The sequence below is a fragment of the Canis lupus genome, chromosome 1 (genome assembly GCF_003254725.2).
Source record: "Canis lupus dingo isolate Sandy chromosome 1, ASM325472v2, whole genome shotgun sequence".
Classification (NCBI taxonomy): Eukaryota; Metazoa; Chordata; class Mammalia; order Carnivora; family Canidae; genus Canis; species Canis lupus.
This window is the reverse complement of record NC_064243.1, coordinates 14,487,151-14,510,487: the sequence shown is the minus strand read 5'-3', so window position 1 is coordinate 14,510,487 and position 23,337 is coordinate 14,487,151. Positions and strand designations below refer to the sequence as shown.

Genomic DNA, 23,337 nt, shown 5'->3' with positions numbered 1-23,337 from the left:
TTAGAGAGAGAGAAACAGGCAGAGGGAGAAGCAGGGTCCATTCAGGGAGCCCAATTGAAAGGGCATTTTATTATTTTTTTCTATCATTATACTCCTCCCCTTTCTGGTTGTTTTATGGTTGATTCCACTGGACCTCTTGTGGGCTTCAGTTTCACAATGTCATTGTGAATCTGAAAGAGGTAGAGGATGCTTTGGATGCATTTCTGGCAATCCTCACAGCAGAACTAGGTCAGCCTTGGGCGTCTGTCTCCTGTACGCAGCTTCACTTTCCAAACTATTGCCAGGGGCATACATTGTAGTTATGTAGGCATCTTTTCAAGAATGAACGGAAAACCATTGAAGTTACCTTAGTCCTGTGTTATTCCTCCTTGTTCCCAGAACTGTATAGCCTTGTAGGGCTCCTTGGATTCACGCTTGCTTCTTCCTGGTATTTTCAGTCTATTTCTTGCTTACAGAAATGTTTATCCTGTGTGGTAACACAGTTCTTGTTGTCCGTGATGGAATGTCTTGTTATTACCACTGCCATCAGAAGTTGGAACTTTGGGTGTGTGCCTAGAGTGGAGGTGGCAGGATCTAAAGCGTGAACTTCAAGAACCATCATGCATGGAATTTCTACACCATCCTCATTTATTAATTCTTTGGTTTTCTAGGTGTCTCGGATTGCAGACAGTGAGAAAAGTGTTATGTTAATGCTGGGACGCTGCCTGCCACACATTGTTCCTAACGTGCTGTTGGCAAAGAGGGAGGTGAGACACATAAAAGTGTTTTCATCCCAGTAATCTCATCGTGTTGTCCATTTTTTGTCATTTTGAAGTTTAGTGTTATATTTTTATTTTGTTAAAGTCTATTACTTGCAATCATATTCTTACTTTTGTGCATGCATCTCTGCTCCTAGAGAATGGTTTTACACCTCTGTCAGGTGAGTTCAGTAAAACTGCATGGTATTCATGTTTTCCCAGTTTTGCTTAAAGCATCATTAGCTTCTGCAGCACTAACTATTACTGTAGGTCCATTTATGTGCCATGAATACTGTCCGTTTTCTACATTACCAGTTAACTGATTTATTTTATCTCTGCTGTGGATATGATATGCTTGATCTGTATACAAAAATAGACCCTCTTTGTATTGAAAATTAACTGGGACTAATAATGTAACTTTTTTCCTAAATGTTCTTGTAGTTACCTATTATAAATGTTAGTTTTATTATATTCGTTTGTCCATAATTACACTTGTCTTACGATGATAGGATAGTTACAGTATTGACAATAACTTTTGAAAGTACCTTCTTTTGCTTTTCTCTTAGCTAACTTTGTTATTGACAGATGCTTAAAATATCCAAAATACAGTAGCCAGTATCTTTTAGTACAAAGAACCTCCATTATGAGCCATACTGTAGGGAGTTAACCTTTAGAGTTATATTCAGCCAAGAAAAGATTAATAAAAAGTTATCTATAGTCTAATTTAAATGACAGTGGATGTAATTTGTTTGAATATTTCAATTTATAAAATCAACTTCCAGTTCACAAAATTTTTTTATAAAATGGATTAAGAGTATTTTAGAGTATATCCTGTAAGTTTCTTATATCATCTTCTTAATATTTACCTCTGATTTCAATCATAATTCATGGGACCTACAGTATGATAGGTACACAATGCATTGGCAAAGCCCATATAAAGCTTATCCTTAATTATCCGTTTAGCACAAGAAATTTGTACTGATCCTCAAGAAAACTTACATGTAGAAACGTACATGTAAAATTTACATTAAAATTTTTTATTACTGTAGGTGTTTTGAATTTAACAAAAGTTTTAAAAGACTGTTTACTTACCGGTGGTTTTATTTTATCTAATACATAAAAATAGTTGTAACATATTAATAAGTGTGAAAGATTCCTGTATCTTGAAGGATCAGTGTCCAATTTCCGATTGTTTTGCAGTTCTGCTTGGCAGAATGGTGTTTGAGCTTCTTTTCCTTTTTTTAGCTTGTAACATAATCCATGCAATGCATTAATGTTTGCATCCCTTTTACTGTGTCTCCTTAATATAATCTTTAAAATAGCACAGAAACCTAATTGTTATGAGATGCAGTTTAAGCCTTATTTTAATTTTCTCCTTTTTTATCATAGAAGATTCTACCACTAAAATCTGATTGTACTGCATGAAGTATTTATAAATTTGCATCATCAGTAATCAGATCTGTTATATATATATATAAATATATATGCTTACATATATATTTATACATAGACACATTTTGTTTGTGGTATGATGTTTACTTTTATGGCTGATTTTAAGTTTTTTGTATTTAAAAAATATATACTTACAATTTCATGAAGAAGTGATTGTTTATCTTTGTTTAATTATTTGTGTGTTATTCTATTTTATCAGAAAATTTACCATTTATCAAAGTTGTATTCTCTTGAAATTAAATTGGCAAATAATGAAGTTTATCTTGGTTTGGTTTGAAACCAATCCCAGGGCATGAAAGGACAAAACTTTTACTTCCATTCGTCCTTTGAATATTAGATTACTTTTATTTACTACTTCACCTTAATTCCTTAAATACGTATTTTTAAAAAGGTCTTGTGATTAAAGGATAAATATTTTGATTTTTTTTCTTTTCAAGTTTTATATAGTCTTTTATCAGGATAAGCCTTTTTATTGATATGTAAATACAGTTAAAATGTCCTTTGATAAACTAATTGGTCACAATAATAGCCTAGCTGGTTAAATAAATCATTAGAACATTATTTAAGGTTTTGTTTAAGTAACACATTTACATTAACATCTTTTTATTTTTTTATTTATTTATTTAAATATTTTATGTATTTATTCATGAGACACACACACAGAGAAACAGAGACATAGGCAGAAGGAGAAGCAGGCTCCACGCGGGGAGCCCGATGTGGGACTCCATCCCCAGGACTCCAGCATCACGCCCTGAGCAGGAAGGCAGACGCCCATCCGCTGAGCCACCCAGGCGTCTCCATTAGCATATTTTTAAATATAAAAAGATAAATAACAAAAACTCTTTCCCTGTCCCTGAGCCACCATTCCACATACAATAGATGTTATTAGTTTTTAATATATTCTCTTAAGTCCTTTGCCCATTTTTTAAACAATTGTTTATTGTTTGTCTTTGTTTTTGAGTTGTAAGAGTTCTTAAAATTCTCAATATTAAACCCCTATTCTATATATGATTTGCAAATATTTCCACTTGGTAGGCTGTCATTTCACATTTTTTATAATATCCTTTTATGGACAAATGTTTTCCGTTTTTATGAAGTCTGATTTATCTATTTTTTCTTTTGTTGCCTGTGTCTTTGGTGTCAAATCTAAGAATATATTGCCAAGGCTGAGGTCAAGATTACTCCCTGTGGTTCCTCCTAATAGTTTTATAGCTTTAGCTCTTTTTTTAGGTCATGGATCCATTTTGTATTTGTATTTGGAGTGAGGCAGGGGCCCAATTTTATCCTTTTTGTATGATCGTCCAGTTGTCTCAGCACTATTTGTTGAAATCATTGAATCATCATGGCACTTTTGTCTAAAGTCAGTTGTCTGCACATGTTTGGATTTATTGAGAGACTCTCAGTTCTGTTTTCTTGGTCTTTATGTTTATCCTTATACCTGTACCAACCATACTGTTTTGATTATTTTAGCTTTGTACTAAATTTTGAAATTGGGAAGTATGTATTCTTGAACTTTTTTTCTTTTTCAATATTTCTTACCTATTCAGGACCCCTTGCAGTTGCGTAGGAATTTGATACTCCACTTTCATTCTGCAGTAAAGGTCATTGGAATTTTGATAGGGATTGCCTTGAATTTATAGATCGCTTTAGGGAGTGCTGCCATTCTAATAGCAATAATTCTTCCAATTCATGAACATGGCATTCTTTTCATTTATTTATGTCTTTAATTGCTTTCAGCAGTGTTTTGTAGTTCTCCGTATACAAGTTTCTCACTTCCTTTATTTTGGCTCTTTTAAAGATATGTTTATTTTTTTGAGAGAGAGAGAGAGAGCAAGCATGCACAAGTGGAGAGAGGGCTAAGGGAGAGAATCTTTGAAGCAGACTCCTTGTTGAGCACAGAGCCTGATGCTGGGCTTGATCTCTTGGCCCATGAGATCACAGCCTGAGCCCAAACCACGAGTCTGACATTTAACCCATTGAGCCATCTAGGCACCCCTTTTGTTACTTTATTTTCTCTTCACTTCCTTGTTTTAATTTACTCCTATGTATTTCATTGTTTTGGATGGTATTGTAAATGGGATTTTCCCCTAACTTCCTTTCAGATTATTCATTCCTGATTTATAGAAACAGAAGTGATATTGTGTGGTAGGCTCTTACCTTGTAACTTTCCTGAATTAATTAGTTCTAGTAGTTTTTTGTGGAGTCTAATGTGATTTTCTTCAACTAGAATAACATTACCTGCAAATAGAGTTTTGCTTCTTCTTTTCCAATTTGGATGGCTTTTCTTTCTTTCTCTTGCTTAATTGCTCTGGCTAAGACTTACAATACAATGTTGAATAGCAGTGTTTTGAGAAAGCAGATATTTTTGTCTTGTTCCTGATTTTATGGAGAAAACTTTCAATTTTTCACCATTGAGTATGATACTGGCTGTGGATTTTTCATAAATGCCTTTTATCATATTAAGGAAATTTTCTTTTCCTAGTTTGCAGTGTTTTTATCATGAAAGGATGTTGAATTCTGTCAAATGCTTTTCCTGTATTGATTGAGATGATAATTTTTTCCCCTTTGTTCTATTGGTGTAGTATAATCCTTTACTGATTTTTCATATATTGGGCCAACCACCTGGAATAAGTCCTGGTTGGACATGGTATATAATCCTTTTAATGTGTTGTTGGATTTGGTGTAACTTTTTTTTTTTTTTTTTTTGCACATTTCCACACCTAAATTCGTAAGATATATTGGTCTGTAGTTTTAACACTGAGAATTGTCTGGTCTAACCTGGTCTATTCTTGAAAATATTCCGTGTGCCCTGGAGAAAAGTATATATATATTGCTATTGTCAGGGTGAATGTTTTATATATGTCTTTAGGTTTATTTGATAGCGTTCAGGTTTTCTGTTTCCTTAATGATCTCCTGTTTAGTGGTTTATCCATTATTGAAACTGGGGTATTGAAGTCTGCAAATATTATTATAGAACTGCATTGTATTCAGAAATATTTTGTATGTGTGATATGATCTTTCTTCCATCACTTACACAGATGGTACCATACTCCTATGCACTATTCTTTACATTGCTTTTTTTCCATGTAACATTATATTTTTGTATCTATGTCGGTATATAAAGAACTCTCTTGTTCTTAAGGCTGCATAATATCTAGTCTTTTTATAGGCTTTTAAACATGTTTTAAATTAGTGTTTTTTCGAACTTTATTGGCCATACTCAGTAAGAGAGACATTTTACATGATGTGCCAGTGTGTAAATACATATATATAATTAAAATGAAAGCATGACAAATCAAGTCTTTTCTTTACTAATTATGAAAAGTTAAAATAGAAGACAATATCAAACATGATTTTAAAAATATTTTTAAACAGTAAAGAATATGCCTAAATACACAGTAACAAAGGAAAGAATACTCATGATCCATTCAGTTATTTTTTTGACTCATTGTTTTAAAGTGACATAAAGGTTAATTAAAGTTGTCTAAATTAAACTTTTTATTTTTTATGAAAGTACAGTGAATATAGATGTTAGTGTTATTTATTTTTGTTTTCTAAAAGAAAAGTAACAACTTCACTTAATCTTTAGGTCACAATTAATTGCATTTTCTAAATTTAGCATACCATAATATTTTAAATCAAAGATTCCATTGATTGTAACAATTATGTAGCTTTGAGAAAAAAGAATTCAATGAAATTATTAACATTCTCCATTAATAATACACATCCCAATTTCAGAGATCATAAAAAGTAGAAAAAAGTTTCCTCCTATCAACTGTTAAGTAATGATCATCTTTTTTTTTTTAAGTATTTTAAAAGACTGACTTCCTTTTGATTTGGGGACAAAAAAATCATGAACAAATTTTCTGTTTGTGGCTTATGTAGTAGTTCATCTTAATGGGTTCATTGAAGAACTTGAATCTTTCAAACCAAATTATAGAATAAATGTATGTATATAGGCCACAGAAGTTAATTTTTCACAGTCTCTGCTTTAAATGCATTTGAAGGGAAAATTCTGTAATTTAAAAATAAGATTTCTTAAAGGATTACTTTTAAAAGCATTTTTAAATAATATATCTAAATTTAATTTTTATTTTCATTCTATGCCAAGGAAAAAGCTGACTTGGAAAAGCAAAGGAGAAGTCTGGGCCTGGAATGGGGATGGGCAAGTGGAAGTGGGGAATGAGACCAAGCTTTCTTTTTGAGATGTTGAAATTGTTCCGAAATTATATTGGTGGTGGTTGCACAACTCTGAATACACTAAAAACCACTGGATGTACACTAGAATTTTTATAATATATAAAATATACCTCTTTAAAGCTAGAAGAAAAGAAGCAAAGGAGAGAACCAATTCCCTAAAAGTTTTTTATTTTATTTTATTAATTTTTGAGAGAAAAAAAGAGCGCTCTGCGTGAACAGGGGGAAGGAGCAGAGGGAGAGAGAGGGAAGATACTCTCCAGCAGACTCTGGGCTCAGCAGAGCCCATCGTGGGGCTCGATTCCCATTACCCTGAGACCATGACCTGAGCTGAAACCAAGAGTCGGACACTTAACTGAGCCCCCTCTGTTCCCCCTCCCTAAAAGTTTTAAATGTAGTAGTATCTCCGAAGATCTGCTTATTTTCTGAGAAACCAAACTTTGCTCTTTTATATTGCATTCATGTTTGCTCCATGTTGAATTTTTAATTTAATAATTAGTAATAATAGCCTAAGTATTTATAATTGTATGAGTCTTGCAAGGAAAAGGTTTTACATCTACCTTTCTAAGTTCTTTGGCTAGTCTAATAACCAAATTAACATAGGACAGATTCATAGGAGAAAAATAAATTTAATTACCTATGTATGAGGGCCCCATAACAATATAAGACCCAAGGATAAGCTGGGCAGGTAGGCTTATGTGCTGACTTCAGCAAATGGTCTAAGAAAGGGATGGAAAGGGAGTGATCACAGGATAAGAAGAGCAGTTTGTAATTAGGTGTTTGTCCTTTCACGCAGATAAGTCATTGAGAGAAAATTCTCTCTGGGCCAGACCTCTATCTAAATTCTTTTTGGTAGTTTAAGAAAGAGGTAAAAGTTTTTCTTGGGGTCTGCTGGATCTTGATTGCCTTCAGCTCAAAATAGTCTGTCCACATGCCAAAATGGAACATTTTGGGGATACTTGTTTTGAACCCCTTCAGGAGTTCTACAAAAGAATAGATAAGTAAAGTAAAATAGATACATACTATTGTGAAGTAGATAAGCTTAATCCATCTCCTTTACCTGTTCAATAGGTGTTTTTATATATGTATGTTAATTTTGGAAGTATCACGTGCTCTTTAGCAGTAGCAGAGTTTTTTTATTTGGTTTTTTTTTTTTTTTTTTTTAAGATTTATTTGTTTATTTTGGGGAGAGAGAGAAAAGCAGCAGACTCCCCACTGAGCTCAAGGGAGCTTGATGTGGAGCTCCATCTTAGGACTCTGAGATCATGACCTGAACTGAAGGCAGAGACACTTAACCAACTGAGTCACCTAGGTGTCCCAGCAGTATCAGAGTTTAGAAGTCATTTTAATTAGGCTTCTTAAAGGTTGAGCCATGGGAATAATTCTAAGATAGATAAGTCTTAGATAATAATTCTAAAAATAGATACTTTAAGAGCCCTTGAAGTATAGAACTTTTCCAGAGGTGAGTAATCTTGTTTTTTTCTTACGTGAGTCTTTGTAATGTTTGCTCCCTCGTTCTTTCTCTCCTTCTTTCTTTCTTCCTTTCTTTTTTCATATTTCTCTCTCACTCTCTCTTTTTTTTTTTTTTTTTTTTTTGAATAAGCTCTGTGCCCAACATAGGGCTTGAACTCACAACCTGGAGATCAAGAGTCACATGCTCTACCAACTGAGCCAGCCAGTAGCCCCTCTTTCTTTTTTAAATGTATTGTCAACATTCTGACAAGTTACAACTGAAAATCTAAATCAGAGAGTGTACGTGAATTTAAATTTTAATTTGGTATTGCTTCATATCTAGGCAAAAGACCAAATGGAAAAGTCTAAAATAACAACTACCTAAAATTTTTAAATGAAGCTTGAGTTATAGGAAATAATTTTAATGAAAGCAGTGAACTATAACTTACAGGACTGATGTTACCTTTCTAGTACAGTAGAATTTTCTTCTTGACCCAAAGCACTCAGACATTTCCAAAGCACTCAGACATTTCCTCCTTGGCATCTGATCTAAATATAATATTTCCTTTTCTGTTTTAGGATTCTTTCAGATATTGAATCCATTATCTTATCATTTCCATGCTTTTTTTAATGTTAAAATTTGCCTTCATTTCTGCCACCCAACATCTAATCTCTTAGTTTGGTTTAGATCCTTTTTAGATGCTTCCTCTCCCCACCTCCCCCTTTTTGTAGTCTTAAACACACCAATCTTTCTAAGACTAAGTTAAGTAAAAATACTCATAAAATCAAACGTAAAATTTTCTAAAGACATTTTCCTATCTCTAAAATGATTTCTTAGTCACTAGAATTTATTTTGTTTTAGTTGTAAAGCTGAAAGAACTGAAACAGTACTACCTTGCCTATTTAATTCTGTGCAAAATTCCATTGGCAATCTAAGATTTGAGAGGTGGGAGATCCTTCATATAGAGAGAACTAGCTTTGTAATTAAAATTGCAAAAGTCATTTACTTGAGTAAAAGGTAAATTACTAAGCCTTTTAGATTACTGAATTCTAAAAGCCTTAGAAATATCTTTTCCAAAATGATAATAAAGTAATAGAATACCTTCTGCAGTAAAATTACTGCACTGATTTCCTCTCTAGTGATCAATAGGACATCTGTTTTATATTTCACTTCAATATACATTCATTGAGTACTATCAGTTGCTAAAGCATGTTTTAAATACAAATTTTAAGATTTTTGTTGCCTTGAAGTATGGACACTAACTTTTTTAGGGGGATAACTACCTTTTGGATATAATGTTACCAAAGCTATAGATATTTTCTTACCATGGTTACTATTACTCTTTTTTTCAACATGCAGTATTAAATCTGATTTGCTTAAGGATCTTTTCATGTGAAAAACTCCTAAGCTTTAGATAATGATGTCTAAATTGCTCTTATTCTCAATACATTTTTATATGTAATCATTTCAAGACATTTTTTTAAACCACTGTCATCTTGAAAAAAAACCACTATAATCTTGTCTTCTGAAGGAAATTTAACTACCACCTTTTAAATGTTTCATTTAAGAATTATAAGGAAAGTTTTTAAAACACTAGACTTCTTCATTGGAGAGATGATACCAAAGGGAGAATATTGGTTCAAATCTATAAATTTATGAATAGTGTGAAAATGGTACATACAGACCTAATAAATCCTGATGTGGATGTATTAATATTTCAGAGGCTTGCAAAAGATGAATTCACAGTAAATAAATGTGAATATACAACAGCAGATACATATGTACAGAATTCATTATTCCAGGGGTGATACAAATAGAATTTGTGAATAAATAAATGAGCGAACTTGTACAAGTAGAACTTGTGAATAAATAAGCCATTCATAATTTAGCAATTAAAATCCCTGATGATTCTATGAGAAACAAACTACTCTTTCCACTTTTTTCTGCCATCACTTACTGGACCTCTTCTCAACTCTGTATTTCTCTAAGAGGAAGAGACTGACCTACTTTATACACTGAGTTATAAAACTGTTTTAGCCATTAATGTGCCAAGATGTACCCAGTTCTCCTTGGTATGGCATATTATCCAAAACTGATTGGCAAAGACTTCCTGTATGCTGTTAATTTTGCCAGCAAGAAGTAAAAGTAAATGGCAATGTAACTTATTACCATGATTCAGAAAAGTGAAAAGTATTTTCCTTCAGTCCTATAGTCATAGAATTTTAGAGTCTAAGGGTACAAGAAATGACAGATTTTCCTCCCACGTGTCAATTCGGATTGGTTGGTATTGAGAAGTGCTTTGGTAAGTGCTCTGTTAAGACTTTGTGAGACCAACCTTGATCTCAGAAGGAAAAATTAATAATTTTACATTAGCAATAGAGAAGGAAATTGCAGACTGTGTATGAAATACTTCCCATTTCTGCCCTGATCTTAATTCTTTTATGTTTTGTTTGAAGAAACTAAAAACCAGAGACATTTGTGATTCTCATTAAGTTTTCAGTTTGGCACATGTACAGCCATATTTCACTTAAAAGATTATTTATGCTTTTTTTTTTAGATTTTTTTTTTCTTTATTCATGAGAGAAACAGAGAGAGAGAGAGAGAGAGAGAGGCAGAGACACAAGCAGAGGGAGAAGCAGGCTCCATGCAGGAAGCCTGACATGGGACTCCATTCCGGGTCTCCAGGATCACGCCCTGGGCTGAAGGCAGTGCTAAACCACTGAGCCACCCGGGCTGCCCCAAGATTCTTTACGTTAATGTAGGATATAAACTTCCTCTTTTTTAAAGATTTTATGTATTTACTTGGAGAGAGAGAGAGAGAGAGAGCACGAGTGGGGGAAGAGGCATAGGGAGAGGGAGAAGCAGAATCCCTGCAGAGCAGGGAGCCCAACACGAGGCTTGATCCCAGGACCCTGAGATCACAAAAGCCAAAGCCAGACATTTAACCTACTGAGCCACCCAGGCACCCCCATAAACTTCCTCTTTGATGAAGGATCACTAAGCCTCATGATTTAAAAAAAGCAAATGTAAGGTACAAAGAATATATAGTAATACAACTATTTTGCTTGTTTTTGAGATAAAGAAGCTAAGTAATTATACCTTATATATTTTTTAGCAGTGTGTATGTATATGTTTGTAGTTATAGCAAATATCTACATTGCATAATTTTATCTTTAAAGAGTGATACAATAGAAGAGAATGGAAGAGTACATATGTAGAGACAATGGAAACAGGAAGAAGATTGAGGAGGAAGCAAGAGAACTCAGGAAAGAAGGAACTGACATGAGGGAAGAAATACAAATAAAATTTTTAGGGTCCTTCTTTTATTTTCATGCATTAAAATATTTTCTCCTTTTGTTAGTGCCTTCTAGAATAACTGCTTTTTCATCTTTAAGGTTCTCCTCTCAGTGGGATATGCTGATGCAATGTCTTATTCCTCTCATAAGTATCATTGGCTCTTAGCAATCTAAATGAAAACCTCTAAGGATTAGTATAGTCCTTGTTTTTAATGATCTCCTACTCTAGTATTTCATAAAAGGTTGTATATTTTTCTCTTACAAAGTCAAGACTAATCCATCAATCATCATATTAAATCTCTGGTGAAAACATTACTTAACAATAAAGATCCATATCTATACTTTGTCTTCCATTCCCAGTACAAAATTATTTTCCCTAATTACTTTTTTTTTTTTAAGATTTTATTTATTAATGAGAGACAGAGACAGACAGAAACATAGGCAGAAGGAGAAGCAGACTCCCAGCGGGCAGCCTGATGCAAAACTCAGTGGATCACGACCTGAGCCAAAGGCCAGACGCTCAACCACTGAACCACCCAGGCACCCCCTAATTACTTTTTATTACTTTTGCTTTTCATTTGCTTACTAATCTAAAACGTACAGAGGTGCCCAAATACAAAGATGACAGAATAAATGTTTTAAACTTGTTTTTATTTCTCAGATTTAGTTTTAGCTCTTATCTATATCTTTGTACCTTTAAGATTTTTACCAGGTAATTATAATTTTAAAATAATATATAACAACTTTAGAAATAATGGAAGGGGACTTCTAGTCATTCCTCTAATCTAGTTTCAACTCCGCTAGAAATCGTATCATACTTTTCTAAGGGAGCCTCTTCAAAATGAGAAGATACTTCAACAGTATAGACGTTCCTACTAGGTATAATGCACTATTACACAGTGATCCGTTCCCTTTTTGTTTGCTTTTAAGATTTTATTTATCTATTTGAGAGAGAGCACAAGTGGGGTGGAGGGAGGGCAGAAGGAGAAGGAGAAGCAGACTCTCAGCTGAGTGGGGAGCCTCATGCTGGGCTTGATCCCAGGACCCTGGGATCATATGAGCCAAAGGCAGAGGGTCAGCCACTGAGCCACCCAGGCTGCCCAACAGTTCCTGTTTTAAATCTACTAGCACTTTTTGGTGGGTAGGATTATATATAGGAAAAATAAATAATGGGAGTAATCATTCTGTTCTATTACATCAGAGTAATTTCTTTAAAATAACTGTAGAATATTTTCATAATTTAGAAAGTTTTCCTTCAAAAATAATTTTATAATATTTGGACTTTTATTCTCATTAGATTTGAAAATCCATTCCAAAGTGAGAAACATTAATATCTTTTGGATATATTTTAGAATTTTATCTTAGTTTCTTTAGGTTTTTTTTTTTTTTAAGATTTTATTTATTTATTCATGAGAGACACAGAGAGGCAGAGACATAGGTAGAGGGAGAAGCAGGCTCCATGCAGGGAGCCTGATGTAGGACTCGATCCTGGAACTCCAGGATCACACCCTGACCCAAAGGCAGACGCTCAACCTCTGAGCCACACAAGTGTCTCTTGTCTTAGTTTCTTTAAAATGTGAAACAACATTGGTTTAAATATTTCTTTGGAAGAGAGAAATAAACTTTTGCTATTACTTTCCTATAAAGTACTGAATTTACCTCTGCATGTTGAATGTGTAACAAATTAAGATATTGCTAAAAATTTCCATTTGAACATAAAACATTTCTACTAATACTCTATAGCAGTGTAAGCATTCAACACCTGTGAAAATGGTCTTTTGAATTAGTCATGGGGTTAGTTGGGGAAGGGTACAAAATTCATAATTATATGTAATCTTAATAAAGACCAGATGATATTGTACTTGTGGAAGTAGAATGACTTGTCTTGATTTTTTGTTAGCTTTCTAAACTTTAAAATATAGTTAGCTTCTGCAAGCTTTTTTAAAAAAACACTTTCAAAATTAAAATTACTATATCAGCCTTTAGTAAGGTAGAATGTTATTTAGTGTAAAAACTAGTAGACTATTAGAAGGGACTGGATAAGGAAATAAAGTTAGGTGAATCTTTAGTAACTATTACATTGTGATTCATACCTTTTCTATAACCAACACATAAATACATGTTTTACTGTTTTCTCCTGAATTACTAATTTCACAGAATTAGAATTTGCTTTTTTATATGTTGAGGTTTGTTTCATTTTAAATGTCCATTTAAGAATACTCTGAGGAAATAAAAGAATATTGTGCAATGCATTTTTACTTTGAATTTTTCCACCTTCCTATTTCTCTAGGAGTTGATCCCCCTCATACTGTGTACAGCATGCCTACATCCTGAGCCTAAAGAAAGAGATCAGCTTCTCCATATACTTTTCAATTTGATCAAGAGGCCAGATGATGAACAAAGGTAGGTATGACTACTTCTCTGGGAAATAAATACAATGTTGATTTATTAATTTTACTGATTTGGCATCAAGATTAGCATTTTAATCTAAGTGTGTTCTGTTTCAGTATTTATTTTAGTAAGCAGAGGAAACATGGCTCCATTCACAAAGCTCTTCAGTGTTTTCATTCTTGTTATTCCAGTTAGTCATGTTGGATTTGTACACTTTTATATTAGTTAACTACTTTGCACTTCTAATTCAGCTATTTCTTTGCCTTTATCTTTCACTTTCGATTTCTAAGAAATGCTCAATATTCCCCCTTTTTCCCATGGATGAACTAGATATATTAACTAGATATATATAGGGCTTCTTAACAGTGAGGCTCTAGAAAAAAATAAAATATTTAATATATGAATTTCTATATCACTGGGCTATTTGTAAACCAATTACTATCTGTTTTTGTTAGTTGTGACTCTGATACTGGCAACTGTTGATTCCTGAGTGGAGAAATGAGTTTATCTGAGGGTAGTGAAGGGACATACATCAGGATGACTTTCCAGAAGAATGGGGAGTAGATTTTGATCAAGCAACAGTGATGTCTATCGCAGAGAATAAAACTTTTAAATAAAGGTGAAACTTTTAAGTGAATCTGTGCAAGTGTGAACATGAACAAAAACATCCTTTTGGGTCAGTAAGTAAACTAAACACTGGATGGATAAAATTGGGCAGTTGAAATTTTTTTCTATAAGTTTCTATTTTAATGAAAAAGTTTTTGCTCATACTTTTACAAAACAGTACTATTGTACTTTATGGTTAGATAACTTTATATATTTAATACTTGTTTCACTGATTGTCAGAATTCTTTCCTCATCTGAAAATGTTAGCAAATCTTAGTAGTGAACCATAAAACAAGTGAAGTTCAAAATTTTAAGTACAAAGTATCAACTCTGAAATAAACACAGTCCTATAGACTTTAAAACTTTATGAGTATATATCTCTTGCCCCTTCTTAGGAAAATAGACCTAGACAAGCAGAGTAACATGTCATTTCAGGATCCAGTCAAGATGAATATACACCAGCTCTCACATGCTGGTCAAATAAAAAGAAGGCAAATTTTTTTTTTAAAGATTTTATTTATTTATTCATGAGAGACACAGAGAGAGGCAGAGACATGGGCAGAGGGAGAAGCAGGCTCTCTGTAGAGAGCCTAATGTGGGACTCCATCTCAGAATCCCGCAATCATGCCCTGAGCTGAAGGCAGACGCTCAACCACTGAGCCACCCAGGCGTCCCAAAAGAAGGCAAATTAAATCACTATTCATTACAAACTGAAAATTTTCTGAAACAATTTGATGGTGCTGTATAGGAAAATTAACATTTTATTTTCTTGTTGAAAAATACTATTCATGGACTATTAACTCTAGGAAACAAACTGAGGATTGCTGGAGGGCAGTTGGGTGGGAGGATGGGGTAACTGGGTGATGGACATTCAGGGCACATGATGTAATGAGCCGTGGGTGTTATATGTAACTGATGAATCTCTGAACTCTATCTCTGAAACTAATGATACATTATATGTTAATTAATTGAATTTAAATAAAATAAGATAAAAAATGCTATTCCCCATCTTCATAACTTAATAATTCAATACCACTTATTACATTGTTATTCTTAAATTTGCAAGGCAAAAACCTTTAGCTCTGTAGCCTGTTTTCATATGAAGACACTGCATATAAAGCTAATAGCTGCCACCTGGTGGCCAAAAGTACATATTAGCCTTATCTCAGATTGAGACCTGTCAGGAATTCAGCACTCATGACCACATTTAAATTTGTCACCTTACAGATACACGAGTATTTATTAAAATACACTTATCAATTGATTCACTATATATAATGTGAATAACAAATTAGCAAAGCAAAATGTTTAAGTTAGCATATTTGTCATATAATTAGTTGTTACTTTTCCTTACTTAATAAATCTCAAGGGATCCCTGGGTGGCGCAGTGGTTTGGCGCCTGCCTTTGGCCCAGGGCGCGATCCTGGAGACCCGGGATCGAATCCCACGTCGGGCTCCCGGTGCATGGAGCCTGCTTCTCCCTCTGCCTCTCTCACTCTCTCTCTCTCTCTCAGTGACTATCATAAATAAATAAAAATTTTTAATTAATTAATAAATAAATAAATAAATAAATCTCAAGCTTCTTTGTATCCTAAGAAAAACTGAATTTTATGCTTAGTGTTGGTGCTTTTTGCCAGTTCTTTGCTAACAACTATAATTGACATTTTATTTCTACCTGCATTCAAATACTAGTCAAACAATCCCTGTCTTGCAATTTTCTACAAGTAGAAACATAATTTTTTAAAAAGATTTATTTACTTTAAAGAGAAAGAGAGAGTGCTAGCAAGGAGAGGGGCAGAGGGAGAGCGAGAAGAAGACAGAGAATCTAATCTCTATGTCAACCCTGAGATCTTGACCTGAGTTAAAAACGATAGTTGGATATTTAACCCACTGAGCCACCAGGCGCCCCAAGGGAACGGTTATTTTTACCATAACAGGAGCCTATTTCCAATGTTGTTAATAATCTGTTGGCCATATGACCTTTTTCTGTTTTGAAGTTGTATTTCTTTTTTTTTTTTTTTTTTTTTTTTGAACTTGTATTTCAAAACAGTCCTACTTTTTAAGTGAACTCTTCTGGCTAAGAAGTTTTCCTTGAGGGGCCTAACATTTTTTCAACAAGTCTATACATCTTTAGTATGTAGATGGAGGCTCCTGATTTAAAATTACTTCACATGAAAGTTTTATACACGTGTATAATACTTCTTGCAAGTGTTTGAAATGCCTAAATTTCACCTAAGTTCATTTGTTACAACAGTCCAACATTTGTGGTACCAATATATAATAAGCCTTCTCATTATTTTAAGACACTAGCAGGGAAAAAAGTCATTATTTTAAGATGTTAGTGGGGGAAAAAACAATATTCAGATACTAGGAAATTTTCATTTGGGAACAGGGAGCTAAAATGCTTTATGTTAATCTTGGAATTTCTTTTCCCATTTTATTTTGTTTACTTTATCTACCTTTCCCAAAGGAAATAGAAAAACAAAGGAAAAGTTGAGAAATAGGCATAGAAGACAATAATATACATATAAGGGGGAATCAGATAAAAATACAAGGTTGTGGTAAGTGAGAATAAACTGCACTGTAAAATGAAAACATACTGGCTGAAAATTTTCCTCATTGTTATCCAGATGTTCTTTGTCATTATTTTCTTACACCTGAGAGAACTTACAGCTAATTTGGCTAATAAACTAAATAGAAATTTAAGGTCATTCTGCGTTAAGGTGACTTATTTTAAGAAGTAGCAGTGAGCAGTGCCTGGGCTTAAAGTGCTATTTTTATAATGAATATGAATTAAACAATCTAATTTGTTTTTTCTAGAAGCTGGCTACTTTAAAACATATATTGAAAACATAGTTTTTTCCCCACCAGGTTTTACTGTTTTGAACTAGGTAATCAAAATAGGAAAACTTTTTAATTCTGCATTTTAAAGTCATTTGAAATGGAACTACATTCTGGAGAGTGAAAAATCATATTTAAATTTTTAGACTCTTTTTAAGTTTGAAATCTATCAATTCAAGTGAAGTTATTATATTTATTTGTATACTGTTCTGTAACAAATTACTCCAAAAGAAAATGGGTTAAAATAACACTTGTTTTTATATTACAGTTTGTGTGTGTCACTTAATCTGGGTCCTCTACTTCTAGGTCTCTTATAAGGCTATAATCAAAGTATTGGCGGAGACTGTGATTCTGTCAAGGCTCAATTTGAAAGGATTTGTTTCTGTGCTTCCTCAAATAGTTGATCATTGGCAGGATTCAGTTTCTCATGAGTTTGTGGACTGAAGGCCTCAGTTTCTCACCAGCTTTTGGCCAGACCTTCCTTAAGTTCCTCACCACATAGACCTTACCAGCATGGCCACATACTTCATCAAAGCATGTGGCTGAGAAGATAGTAGAGAGGGCTTCAAAAATGGACGTTACAGACTTCCATAACCTATCCATAACCTAATCTCAGAAGTGACATCCTATCACTTTGGCCATTTCTCTGTCCATTGGAAGCAAATCATTAGGTCCATTCTACACACTCAAGGATATAGAATTATACAAGAGCATGAATATCAGGAGATGGACATCCCTGGGAGCCATGTCAGAAGCTACCTACCACATTTATCTTGTGTATAAAATTCTGATTTAAGAAATAACATTTTACTAATGCAATACCATAGTTTTAAAATATAGAAACGGGCAGCACCGGTGGCGCAGCAGTTTGGCGCCACCTGCAGCCTGGGGCGTGATCCTGGAGACCTGGGATTGAGTCCTACCTTGGACTCCCTGCATGGAGCCTGCTTCTCCCTCTGCCTGTGTCTCTGCCTCTCTCTCTGTCTCTCTCTCTGTGTTGCTCATGAATAAATAAATAAAATATTTTTAAAATAAATTATAGAAACATTGGAGAAATAATCATTGATTATTTTAGTGTCTAGAAGCTGAAGCATTAGCTGTATTATCTCAGAATGCATGTATAGGTAGTTTAGGAGATTATAAGATTAGGCTTCATGCCAATAGAGAATCCCTTCACAATGTCTCACAAATGGTATTGCCACTACTGGAGGAAGGAGTCTTAAAGAACGAACTCATTCTCTTGGTGGTAGCCTAGTCCATTGTTGGAAAAATCTAATTTGGTTGTACAAAAATATTTTATGTTGTGTGAATTGCAGAGCTGGCTCTTTTTAACCCTTAGAAAGGTGTGCTTTCTAATGCAAGTACAACTGTTGATTGATTTATATTATTTTTCAGGCAAATGATACTGACTGGTTGTGTGGCATTTGCACGTCATGTTGGACCAACACGTGTAGAAGCTGAACTTTTACCGCAGTGTTGGGAACAGGTAAATAACTATATTGGGTTTTCCCCTAGCTGTTGTATTTTAATTTATGTGTTCATATTTTCTTTTTAAAATGCTATTAAGAAATATGTGGGATCTAAATTATGCTACTGTTTCTGAAGTCCAGCGCAGTAACTTCATAGCATTTAAGAATGCTCTGGGATGCTTTGCTTTTTCCACTCTTCCAACAGATACTTAAAGAAGCACTAGTTTCTTTCTTCATTCTTCCAACAAATACTTAAGAAACACTAGTTTTAGTGCCAGGTCCTGCTGCAGTCATTACTTACAGTAATGAACAAAATACAGTGGTGAACAAAAGACAAAGACCTTTTGGTGGGGAGATGAGAGTAGTAAACAAATAAATGGTATGTCTTGTGTTACTATAAGTTATGAAGAAAAATAAAGGAAGATAAGGGTTAAAGAGTTATAGAAAATACTATTTTAGAAAGGGTGGTTAGAGCAGGATTCTGAGAAAGGGATGTTTAGGCAAAGATCTGAATGAAGTGAGTTACTATAAATACAAAAGCCCTGAGGTGGGTTCAGGGGAGAACGAGTCCATGTGTGTTTGTGTGTGAGGTTGGGTAATAGAAATAGTATATGTGTTAAATGTCTGTGTATATTGCAGATATATACAGAATACAAAGTATAAACCATTGATGTGGGAGTTTTTTGTATTTTTAATCCAACTCACCCATTTACTAACAATACTTTTGGTTTTTTATTGAATTTTAGTATTGCAGTCCTGTGGGAAACTCATAATCATTGATCTTCTACACTTGATGTTTAGGTCATTAAATGGCTTATTTATCTGTCTTAAAAAAAGATGGATTACTTAATTCTAAAGACAGATTTCATGGCCTTATTTTTAATAGCATAGTCACTTATTCTTAAACAGTACCGGTCTCTGGACTATCACAAAAGCATATGGTCCTTTAGAATTCTATTCCTAACTTCTTTGAGTATTCACTTTTTTTCTTTAAAATTTAGTGGAGTTATCTAGATTAAATATGTAAAGTGAACATTATATATGATCCTCTTGTCTCTGACAGTCCCTTATGTCAACTGTAGATTATAGTGCATACTAAATTTAGGGTGAGGCTCTAATCTCTGAAAGTCAGATTAGCTTGGAAACAGCATATACCGTTTTGAATTTACAATTCTTTACAGTTACTAAGAGATACATATTATTTCTAATAGTTTTTCCATTTCCTTTTTATCATTGTTAAGCTTTATTGAGATATTCAGACACCATATATCCATTTAAAGTGTACAATTTAGTGTTTTTTAGCATATCCACAGAGTTATATAGCCATCACCACAATCAATTTTAGAACAGTTTTATCAACCTAAAAAGAAACTCTAACCTTTTGAACATAGTTCTCTTACTTCAAGTTTGTTTTGGCTATTCTGGGTCCTTTGAATTTCCATGTGAATTTTAGATGAACTTGTCAGTTTCTGCAAATAAGCCATCTGGAATTTTCATAAGGATTGCATTGTATCTTTAGATCAATGTGGAGAATATTGCCATCCTAAACAATAGTGAGCCATCTAATCAATGAATTTAGGATGTCTTTCTATCCTTTTAAATTTTCTTTCAACGATATTTTGTTGTTTTCAGAATACAGTTTTTGCCCCCTTTTTGTTTAATTTATTCCTAAATATTTTATTCTTTTTGATAATATTATAAATAGAATTTTCCTAATTTTATTTTTTATTTGTTGCCATATAGAGAAATACAATTGATTTTTGTATGCAGACTCATGAGCTACACTAGAAAAGCAAAATGAAAGTTTTTATATCGCATACTTTGACATTCTGCTTTGAGGTTACTGTTTCTGGAAAATTTAGTTTACAGATGTTAGTTATAAACACCTTTACCAACTCTTCCAAAACCTGAATAAACATGGATATCAGGGATCTATCTAGCCAGCTACCTCCAGTTTGTTGCCCAGTGGATTGCTATGTAATTTCTTTTCTTAATTTTAGGCATCCAATACATTAATGAATTATGTCACCTTTTCATATGGGAATATGAGAACAAATATACTTCTTTTCCAGTCAAGGAAAGATTTATATTCTATGAAGAAGACATATGGGAACAAAACCCAGTATGTGTCATTTTTTTTGTTATTTTTTGTTATGGTTCAGTGTAGTCATCACAACAGTAAAACCCCATCATCTTGCATATACAAACAGGAATGGATTAAAGTTTGCTTACTTTAAAAACAAAATCACATCACTGGTTAAGGGCTCTGGTTGTCATTGATTAACTTACTCCCTAATCCCTTAGTTAAAAAAGGGAACTGATGAGTCACTCCTGGCACATATTATAAGCTATATCTATAATACCAGAAGCTGGGTTTTTCAAATATAAAAATAGACTCATGTTGATAGGGCTGGAGAAAGGTACTTCTGACACCCAAAGAAAGCCTAGCTATAGGCAAGCCCACATCTCTAGACTATTTGCCATATTTTCATCTTTGCTTTATCCTTTTTGCTTTAACAGATAACTCTTGTGACCTCATTTTTTAGGCTCTCTGATTCCCTTATTCCTGATCCACCTATAGCCACACAGGGATTCCCAGAAGTGGAAAAGAAAAGAAGCTTTATTGCATTCTTAACAGGATTTGTTATGAGAAGTAATTCTCTGTTGGAGGAAAGGTGGTTATATTGTTTATGCTTGATTTATTTTTTACTCTAGATTAACCACAAATACCCAGAAAGACGACTACTTGTGGCAGAATCATGTGGAGCATTGGCACCTTACCTTCCTGTAAGAATTGTTATTTTTTCTTAAAAATCTTTTTCCTTTTTAATAATAGAGAAACCTTTTTTTCAGGTGACTTATACATTTTAATTCAGATTCTCTCAGGGCATGCTATCCTAATAGAGAAAGAAGAGCCCAAAGAAAAAAGATTCACGTTGATATAATATGCCATTGCAGACAGATAGGTATTTTAACTCTTTTGCATGAGCATAAATATATTAAATTACCAGCAGTTCTCAAACTTTGTGGTTCAAGGACTCTGGGAGATTACTTGAGAACCTTTCAAAGAGATCCAACAGGTAAAAACTATTTCCGTAATATTAAAATATTTTTCATTTTTTACTGAGTTAACATTTACATTATTGGTGCAAAAGCTAAAATGGGCAGTAATGCCAGTGCATTAGCACTGATCAAGGCCATGACCTCAAATTATACTGATAATGATTGTGCACTCCCATGCACTCAGAAGCCAGTTTCACTTAAAAATAAGCTTGATGAGTCAATAAAATTATTAATTCTACTAAATTTTGACCCTTTTTAATATTTTGTGTGACGAAATAGAAAATACTTCTATCAAGCCCTTTTGCTGTATCTTGAGGTATAATGGCTATTTCAGAAAAAGCATTTCAAATTGCTTGAGTTGTCAACTAAACTAGCTACCTTTTTCATGAAATACTGATGTTACTTGACCAAACACACACAAGCTCTGATTATTCAGACTTGGATATTTAGCAGACATTTTTATGAAAATGAGTGAAATGAGCCTGTTACTTTAAGGAAAAACAAGTAGATGATGTTTATTGCCAATGATAAAATTGGAACTTTTGAATAAGAACAAGAATTAGGGAAAATTTTATCTCCCACCATGGGCTTGGCATCTTCTAAGTATGCAAACACATTTCTGAGATCAGTGGTGATATTAACAACAGTGGTTTTTTGAGATTATAATAAAATGTGTCAATATTGAAGAGCCTCTGAATAAGTCTGTGGTACAATGTTTCCCAAATGGCCAAAGCATACTACTCAAAATCACCCGTGGGTAGAAATAGAGACAAAGTCCAAGGTAGACCAGTGGAATTTAATATGCAGAGTTTAGAGTTTATTAGCAAAGAACCATATCATGATTTTAGATTCTACATTGTATCTAACCTTTAAGAAACCACTACTTGTCCAGTTTTAGTGTAGAATTTAAATATCTATTCTTATCACAAAAGGCTATTAAAATATTTCCTTTTTCAATTACATGTCTCTGTGGAGCCAGACTTAAAAACTTCAACTGAAACAATATATTATAACAATTGAATGCAGAGCAGATGAGAGAATCTATCTGTTTGCATTTAAGTTAGACATTAAAGTGATTTGTACCAAAATGTAAAGCACCATTCTTCTCACTAATTTTTTTGCTCTAAAAAGTTATTTTCATTAAAATGACATATGTTAATGTTAAATGAGTTTATTGTTATTTTTAAATTTCTCATATGATAAATGTCAGTAGATACTACCCACCCAAATTGCAGTGCTCATTAATTCCTTCCACTGAAAAGATGAGGACCCCATTTTTTTGACAATGGTTTAACAAAATTCTTTTATACAACTTACAAAAATGAATATTTAAGAATTTTCACAGCTTAAATTATTTTCCTTTTCCACCTCCAAAGAAAATACAAAATTATCTGTACCCACACACATATATACTCAAAACTATAGTAACATTCCTCTACATAGGACTAAATTAGAGCTTAAATTGCTGAAAAATCAAGATAATTCCAAGAAGCTATACAGGGATGATTTTTTTTTTTCCTTTGGAAAACAGCTAACAGACAGTAAAGCAATTTAAGATAAAATTATCTCCTGTACGGGCAGCCCAGGTGGCGCAGCGATTTAGTGCGGCCTTCGGCCTGTGGCGTGATCCTGGAGGCCCGGGATCGAGTCCCGCATCAGGCTCCCTGCATGGAGCCTGTTTCTCCCTCTGCCTGTGTCTCTGCCTCTCTCTCTCTCTCTTTCATGAATGGATGAATAAAATATTAAAAAAAAAAAAAATTATCTCCTGTGGTTGTCAAAAGTTCCTTGAAGTGCACATTTCAATTTAAAAGAAGATCCAAGTCAAAGTTCTC

The 23,337-nt window shown here is 33.6% G+C and overlaps 1 protein-coding gene across 9 annotated transcripts in view; it reads left to right on the top strand.

Moving 5' to 3' along the window:
- The window catches only part of RELCH (RAB11 binding and LisH domain, coiled-coil and HEAT repeat containing), a 110,436-nt gene that overhangs the window by 35,972 nt on the left and 51,127 nt on the right, over positions 1 to 23,337 (top strand). For 6 of the 9 annotated variants that reach the window (XR_003126089.3, XM_025422112.3, XM_025422107.3 and 3 more), the window contains 5 exons: positions 651 to 746; positions 896 to 919; positions 13,426 to 13,538; positions 18,369 to 18,459; positions 21,158 to 21,229. Coding sequence is in view for 8 of the 9 variants with exons in the window: in XM_025422112.3 (XP_025277897.3) it covers positions 651 to 746; positions 896 to 919; positions 13,426 to 13,538; positions 18,369 to 18,459; positions 21,158 to 21,229 (396 nt within the window). In the remaining variant the exon portion in view is untranslated. The remainder of the gene's footprint in view (positions 1 to 650; positions 747 to 895; positions 920 to 13,425; positions 13,539 to 18,368; positions 18,460 to 21,157; positions 21,230 to 23,337) is intronic. The other 3 variants (XM_025422114.3, XM_025422111.3, XM_025422110.3) reach the window with 1 other exon arrangement.